The sequence below is a fragment of the Mandrillus leucophaeus genome, unplaced genomic scaffold, assembly GCF_000951045.1.
Source record: "Mandrillus leucophaeus isolate KB7577 unplaced genomic scaffold, Mleu.le_1.0 Scaffold35, whole genome shotgun sequence".
Classification (NCBI taxonomy): domain Eukaryota; kingdom Metazoa; phylum Chordata; class Mammalia; order Primates; family Cercopithecidae; genus Mandrillus; species Mandrillus leucophaeus.
Window position 1 is genome coordinate 1,619,904 of NW_012103698.1, and position 8,115 is coordinate 1,628,018.

At 51.5% G+C, this 8,115-nt stretch overlaps 1 protein-coding gene across 2 annotated transcripts in view; it reads left to right on the forward strand.

Moving 5' to 3' along the window:
* The window catches only part of PLA2G4D (phospholipase A2, group IVD (cytosolic)), a 26,662-nt gene that overhangs the window by 17,224 nt on the left and 1,323 nt on the right, over positions 1-8,115 (forward strand). Inside the window, exons 14-20 of one of the 2 annotated variants that reach the window (XM_011989261.1) lie at positions 3,355-3,472; positions 3,827-3,964; positions 4,192-4,299; positions 4,428-4,622; positions 4,861-5,027; positions 5,649-5,835; positions 6,802-6,830. In XM_011989261.1, coding sequence (XP_011844651.1) covers positions 3,355-3,472; positions 3,827-3,964; positions 4,192-4,299; positions 4,428-4,622; positions 4,861-5,027; positions 5,649-5,835; positions 6,802-6,830 — 942 coding nt within the window. Of the gene's footprint in view, positions 1-3,354; positions 3,473-3,826; positions 3,965-4,191; positions 4,300-4,427; positions 4,623-4,860; positions 5,028-5,648; positions 5,836-6,801; positions 7,029-8,115 lie in introns of those variants that run through there. The other variant, XM_011989260.1, reaches the window with a different exon arrangement.

The following is an 8,115-nucleotide window of genomic DNA, read 5'->3' on the forward strand; positions in this document are numbered from 1 at the left end:
AATTTTTGTATTTTTAGTAGAGATGGTTTTTCACCACTTTGCCCAGGCTGGCCTTCAACTCCTGGCCTTGAGTGATCCACCTGTTTCAGCCTCCCAAAGTGCTGAGATTACAGGTGTGAGCCACTACACCTGGCCTGCTGTTCTAATTATATGATAGAATCACCTAGTCATGTTTTGTGACAAATGTTTTTGGGATTTTTATTGAAATGGCATTGAATTTATAAAGCCAACATAATTACTAGAAATATTTTCATTTTATCACTATGTGCTATGTAGTCTTTGGATCTACTGTTTAAGTTCATATTCAGTTTTGATGATGTCATGTTTTATTAACTGACTTTCCTGCTGGGTGGCAGCAGTTAGTTACTATAGAATGGGAGAAGCTTGTTTTAACAGTTCCCTTTACAAGGTGCTAGAAAATGCAGTTTGATTCTAGGCTATGCAGCAGACTTTTATTTAATTACCATTGGATCCTCCAGTAATGACTTAATGCATGGTTTTGTGTGTAAGCTTTATAAACATTTTTAGAAGACAATTTTTTAATTGTTCACAAAAATAGAAATGCTTGTGGTATTATTAGATACCTATATATTCTTAAAAATGAACCTGAACAACATAGTGAGACCCCGTCTCTACAAAATATTTAAAAATTAGCTGGGCATGGTGGCACACACCTATAGTCCCAGCTACTCAGGAGGCTAATGCAGGAGGATTGCTTGAACATGGGAGGTTGAGGCTGCAGTGAGCTGTAATCATGCCACTGCATTCCAGCCTGGGCTTTAGAGTGAGACTCTGTCTCAAAAAAAAGCACCTATGCTATTTTTAAAATTTTGTCCCAATAGGAAAGGTTTTCAATTTATTATTTTTTTTCTTCTGTTTATCATACCTTACCTCTTAAAGCCAACATTCATTGTAGACTTTATAAAATAATGTTTTATTCAGGTAATTTTAGTGTCTATTTCTAATTTTTTAAAGATGTTAGATAAAAACAGGTATTTATTACCTCTATAATGTAATAATCTAAAGTACCAAAAGTCACTTTACAATGTCAGAAAATATAACTCCATTTATGACAAATCACAATTTTGTTAATATTAATGAATATCATACCCTGAAATTTTGCTCAGAATGACTTTATTAGCCTACATACATCTTTAATAATGATTAGGTTTTTATAAAAACCCATTCATAAAATACACTAGCTGTAATCAGTGCTTCTCAAACTCTCATCTCTTTGAAACTTTTTTCTTCAGTCTTTTGCTGGCAAGTACCGAACTGCTTAGAAGCTGCTCATCATTCCTCAAGGAGAAACTCAGAGTGGTTCTCTTATCCTTTCCTGAGTTAAGAGCTGACACACTTGCCTTCCATTTAGTCTGCATTGCCAGTACTGCACCAAGCTCCAGTGTTTCCCATGGGACCCTCAAATCATCAGAACGGTGTTCTGCAGGGTTGGGGTTACTTGCTTGGAAACTGGGGGGTTAGAGACTGAGAGTCCTGCCGCAGCTTACTGGTGAGCCATTAGACGTACTGGGTGGGTGCTGTTTCAGTAGATGCAGGGGTGTGCTGATCTTTTTCCAGAACTTTCCCTAGGGCATAAATTGCGCAACTGTAGTAAAAGGACACATTTTCCCTCATCATATGTATCAAAAGAGCAACAGAGTTTCTAAATAAAAAGATTTTGAGAAGGGATCATGTACACACATTTGTACCTAAGGACTGACTTGTCCATACACCACCACCATCCATGGCAGGGGATTGAGCCCTGTTTAGAGATTTCCTGCAAATTCCCTATAACTCATACTGGGGACCATTGAAGAATGGGGTGGAAAAACGACTGGTTGACACATGAGTGTTCTCGTCAGGGACAGATGAGCTGCCAGCGAGGAGGACACACACACTGGGTGTGTTGGGTTTTGCCATGGATGTGGGAGAGGGACCCTCCTTGAGTAGGCTGGGTAGGAATCCTCACACCTGGCTGGCCATCAGGATCATCTGCAGGTTTTTAAAAGGCAAACTCCAAAGTGACTTGTGACAGGCTGATTCTCAGTGAAGACCCAGAGGTCTGCATGCTTCACATGCTCTCACATGTCCACATTCACTGAGTCAATCTGATGATAAGGGCTGCTGTGGCAGGTTGGGAGCCTCTAGAACTAGACACTCTTCAGCTTGGAGAGCCCAAAGGAAGGATGACATATTCGTGGTACATGTACTGCCCAGTAGAAACAGCCCAGAGCTGAAGGCATCAACCTCAGCTCTGGTGGCAGAATCCTTCCCAAGGTGGTGCTCCCGGCAGGCAGCACCATTAGCCTTGCTGGTGCTTGGGAAGAGCTCCATTTGCCACTCTAGTTCAGCATAGAATGAGGTCTTTCTGTTCCCCCACAATTCAGGGAGGCTCTGTGGAGGCTCCCCCAAAAGGCAAGCTATAGTCGTTGCCATCAAAGAACTTGGGCCATGGATGGTGGTGCCTCATGCCTGTAATCCCAGCACTTTGAGAGGCCAAGGCAGATGGATTGCTTGAGCTCAGGAATTTGAGACCAGCCTGGGCAACATGGTGTAACTCCATCTCTACAAAAAATACAAAAATTAGCCAAATGTAACTTGTAGTCCCAGCTACTCTACTCAGGAGGCTGAGGTGGGAGGATCACTTTGGCCTGGGAGGCGGAGGTTGCAGTGAGCCAAGATTGCACCACTGCACTCCAGCCTGGGTGAGAGAGTGAAACCCTATCTCAAAATAAGATAAAACAAAGACAGAGCTTGGAGCTCTATTGAAGAGGAAATTAAGAACAGAAGGCAAGAATAAACAACGGGGTACAACCTCATGTTGTGCAAAGCCAGAAATAAGAGGGACAATGTAGGGGGGCAAGGATGTAAGGAAAGCATTCGGGAGGGGCTGAAACTTGAACTGCATTAAGGAGAAGCTAGAAGAGGAGGCAATCCATCCCTGGCATAGGCTTCAGTATATGCTAAAAGGGCATTGCTGTGTCCTTTCTGCAAAGCAATACATGTATATGTGCATGTGTCCTTGTGTCTGTGTGTCAGTATCCACACCCACTTCACCCTTAAACCCACGAAGATGGGCCTGGAAGCACTGCTGGCATTGTAGTCCCTGTGAATGGCCCTTGCTGAAGATTGACAGTACATAGCCTGCATGCTCTGTCCAGCGACCCTGCATCTAGGGCTGGTCGGAACACGGAGGCACGAGTGGGAACTGACCCACATATGGTCCCCAGATCCCACGGGAGGAGGTGCCTCCTCACCCCCAGCCTGGTCCCCCATCCTGCCCCCGTCCTGGTGGAGCCGCTGCCTCCAGGACACTCCCAGCCTCACTTAGGCCCTGATGCCCTCTGGCCCCAGGTGATGGATCAGAAGCTGTCAGGACAGAGAGCCGCCCTGGAACGGGGTCAGAACCCTCTGCCCCTCTACTTGAGCCTCAATGTCAAAGAGAACAATCTGGAGACGCTGGACTTCAAGGGTACGGTTCTACCCACTCCCCCTTCCTCATACTCCACCCTCCAAATCCTCTGCACCCCGAGAGTCCCCAGAGAATTCACGCTGGAAGCTCCGCACAGATTGCCCAACCTTCCTGAGTCCTGAGGGACTCGGGGCCGCTCTCTATGTTTGGCAGTGGGGAGTGCTTGAGGGTGTGGACCAAGGCCTGGGAAGGGTGTGGTCAGCCCAAGAGTGCACGTTGCTCACATCTGCTGCATTGGCGTCAGGCACAGCGGGGCTCGGGCCTGCTGGGGGCAGGGGCAGTATCTTTGGCCAGAGCTGGGGCTTCCGTAATCCACTCCCCTCACACTCCTGCCTCTCCCTCCCACCCCATTAGAGTGGGTTGAGTTCTCCCCCTATGAGGTCGGGTTCCTGAAGTACGGAGCCTTCGTCCCTCCTGAGCTCTTCGGCTCCAAGTTCTTCATGGGACGGCTGATGAGGAGGATCCCGGAGCCCCGGATCTGCTTTCTGGAAGGTGAGAGTGGTGGCTCTGAAGGCCCTGGGCAGCCCTGGGCCAGGCGTCTGAATGACATGGGTCCTGTAGCTCAGGTGGGGCAGAACCTCAGGACGAGGGGGAGGGGTAGGTGGCGGGGGGCGGTACATGGTAGGGGCAGCCCTCTCCCCACTCCCATTTTCCATCAGCACCTGAGGGTGGGGCCGCTGGCTGGGGCCTGAGGCTGACCTCTCTTGGGGTTCCCTCAGCCATCTGGAGCAACGTTTTCTCCCTGAACCTGCTGGACGCCTGGTATGACCTCACCAGCTCTCGGGAGTCCTGGAAACAGCACATCAAGGACAAGACCAGGAGCTTAGGTGGGAAGGGTGGGGGCACTGAGGGGGCTGGGATGATGCTGTTCCTTCAGACTCTGCTTGCGGTGTGCGGTGTCTGAGGGAAAGAAGTGAGGGGAAGACGGGTCCAATGTCTGTTTCTCTGGCTTCAGAGAAGGAGCCCCTGACCTCCTTGGAGACCTCCTCATGGCTGGAGGCCTCGTGGCTGCAGCCAGGCACGGCGCTGGCCCAGGCATTTAAAGGCTTCCTGACCGGCAGGCCCCTCCACCAGCGCAGCCCCAACTTCCTCCAGGGCCTCCAGCTACACCAGGACTACTGCAGCCACAAAGGCTTCTCCACCTGGGCAGGTCAGGGCCGTGGCCAGGGGTCCTTAGGTTACAAGGTTGGGCCTCTGGGTGGTGTGGCAGGAACTGGCCGAAGCCTAGGAGGTCAGCATCCATTTCTGGGGTATGGGCTGGAGAAGATCCCCTTGGAAGGTCCTGGGGAAGGACTGGTGGCATTCAGGGAGTGACCCAGAGGAGAGAAGGGGACATGGATGACCTGTGGCAGGGTGGTGGCCTCTGACCATCCTGCAATTCCTACCAGACTGCCAGCTTGACTCCACGCCCAGCCAGCTGACTCCCCAGGAGCCCCAGCTCTGCCTGGTGGACGCTGGCTACTTCATCAACACCAGCTGTCCCTCCATGTTCCGGCCGGGCCGCAAGCTGGACCTCATCCTCTCCTTCGACTACTCTCTATCTGCGCCCTTTGAGGTACGCTGGTCACCCCAGGGGAACCCCTCTGTCTAGCCAGGCCAAGCTCCAGAGGCAGACAGCAGGGCCACTGACCTACTGCCCCACACCACCTGGGTCCCGAAGGGAAGGAGGGGTGTCAGGCCTTGATCTGCTGGCTCCTGCCAGGGTCCTCAGGTGGGAAGGGCTGTGGTGGTGCAGGGGCCTTGGGCTCCCAGGCCAGGTGAACAGGGAGGGACCTCCCCACACCTCCTCCAAAGAACAGCTGGACAGAGTTGAGAGGAGACCCTAGCATCTCCATGTCCATCCCCCAGACCTCCCCTGAGACGCCGTGCAAATGCAGGTCCCCTCCCGGCTCTGGGATTTGAACAATCCAGCAATAGCAATCCAGAGTTGGAGTTTGGGGGGCTGGGGGTGGGTCTGTACCCCACCTAGAGATTTTAACCAAGCAACATTGCAGACCACCAGAGTCCTTGGACTCCCCCTGGGTCTCCCTCCAAGTCACTCTGCAGCTTGGCCTGACCACAGACAGGACAGAGCCAGGCCGTTGTCTTGACACTGAGGCAGCTGGTGTGTGCTGGAACTGGCCCAGCACTGACCTGGGCCGGGCTGGTTCTCTCCGGGCCACCTTCTCCCCACCAGGCGCTGCAGCAGACAGAGCTGTACTGCCGGGCCCGGGGGCTGCCCTTCCCCCGGGTGGAACCCAGCCCTCAGGACCACCAGCAGCCAAGGGAGTGCCACCTCTTCTCAGACCCCGCCTGCCCCGAGGCCCCGATCCTGCTGCATTTCCCACTGGTCAATGCCTCCTTCAAGGACCACTCAGCCCCCGGTGAGGCATCCCCTCCCAAGCACCCAGGCTGCCTGGCCCCTCAGAGGCCTGCCCTGGGCCCCCCACCGCCCAGCAGAGGGAAGGGAAGTGAGTCTGCCAGGAGAAGGCTTCAGGACAGGCCCATCCAGGCCCACCCAGACCTTAGAGCCCACCCTGGCCTCCTTGCTGATGCCCACATCCCTGCAGGCCCTCTGTTTGCAGGGTCACTATGCAGTGGTCCCCTTTGTCATGACGCCAGACTCCTGCGGCCTTCCACCTGCCCTAGTACCCCCAGCTGCCCGGGGACCCTCTGCTTTCCTGCACTGTGGGAAACTCAGTCGGCCTCTCCATCATCCTTCCCCAGCCCAGGCTGGGCCCCTTCTCAGGGAGATGGGCCTCTCCTCAGGGGCTCCCGAAATTTAAACCCCCATCACATTCCTTCCTATCCTCTCTTCTCACCAACTGGTCAGAATTTTATTTCCTTCTGGTGGGAAAAACTCATTGCCGTCTTTGTGCGATATTCCCAGCTTTCTGGTTCCCACCATCATTCTAGATCTCCCAGCTTTCCTCTGAACATGCTCAGCCCACATCTGACAATTCTAAAGAACCTTCATCTCTCAGCAAGTTCTCGCTGCCCCCTTGCTTCCACTGTGAGTCCTAAGAATCCGTTCACAAACCCAGTTGACTTCCCTCTTCCGGCTGTTTCCACCTTGCCCCGAAGCAATGTACAGACATGTGGGGCTGCCAGAATAGCCTAAGGAGTGTCACGCTGCAAGGCAACGAAATATGAAATTGTATTTTCTACCGCCAAATAGTATCCTTCCAAAGAGCACCCTGCCACCCACACTTACATCCCTGGGCAAAGGACACAGAGAGCTGGGAGGAAAGCAGGGGCTCCTCCAGTGGGGGCAGCCCTCCCTATGCGCTGCTGCCAGGCTGTGGAGACCCCGGCGTTCTGCTCCTGACACCCCTCTCACCCTTGGGCAGGTGTCCAGCGCACCCCCGCAGAGCTCCAGGCTGGCCAAGTGAATCTCACCGGGGCTACCTCCCCCTACGCCCTGTCCAACATGACCTACAAGGAGGAAGACTTCGAGCGCCTGCTACGGCTCAGTGACTACAACGTGCAGACCAGCCAGGGTGCCATCCTGCAGGCCCTGAGGACCGCACTGAAGCACCGGGACCTAGAGGCGAGGCCTCCAGGGGCACAGACCTGAGGCTGCTCAGAGCCCCCAGGACCCTGAGGGCCATAATCTGACCCTACAGGGCCTGCGGGCATAACCTGATCTGCAGCTGAGCTCAGCCACAGGCCTTCCCGGCTGGAGTTCTAGGCACTCCCAGGCCTGAGTGGCCTCTGCAGCTGATCTCACTGCCCAGAGTAAACTGCATCCAGTGCAGAGTTCTCCCTTACGTTCATGGCTGGCTTGAAAAGAGTTGAAAATAACTTCGCCAGGCCAGTGTGTGGAACAGCTGGTCCAACCAGGCAGACTTTCACACCACAATTACTTCCATGCCTGAGCAGAATAAATTTGAGGTGCAAGCCGGAGGCGGCAGATCAGGAGTAGGGAGAGGAAGGACAGGGGATGCCTGACCTGACAGGTGGCTTCAGGTCTCGGGAATCACAAGACATCCTGAACACATTGCCTCCCCATCTTCTTCCTGCTCCTCATCCTCCTCCTCCTCTCCTTGTCCTTCTCCTCTTTCTCCTCCTGCTTTCAGTATGCAAGTCTAGTACTTGTTTAAATTTATTCCTAAATATTTTATTCTTGTTTATAAGTGGAGTTATTTTCTTAATTTCATTTTAGATTATTCATTGCTATTTTATAGAAATACAATGGATTTTAAAATATTGATCTTGTATTCCACAGTCTTGCTGAAGTTGTTTACCGGCTCTAGTACTTTCGCAGATTTCTTAAAATTTTCTGTAGACAGATCATGCCATCTTCAAATAGAGATGGTTTTACTTCTTCCTTTCTGATCCAAATGCCTTTTATTTATTTTTCCCAATTGCCCTGACCAGTACAATGATGAATACACGTTTCAAGAGCAGACATCTTGTCTTGTTCCTGACACTGAGAGGAGAGCATACGTCTCTAACCATTTAGTGTGATTTCAACTGTGGGTTTTTCTTAGACATCCTTTATCAGATTGAGAAAGTTCTCTTTTATTTCTAGTTTATTGAGTGTTTTATGATGAAAGGGTGTTAGGTTTTGTCAACTGATTTTTCTGTGTCTATGGGCATGATCATGTGGTTTTGTCTTGTATTTTATTAATGTACTCTATTGCATTAATTGGTTTTTGGAT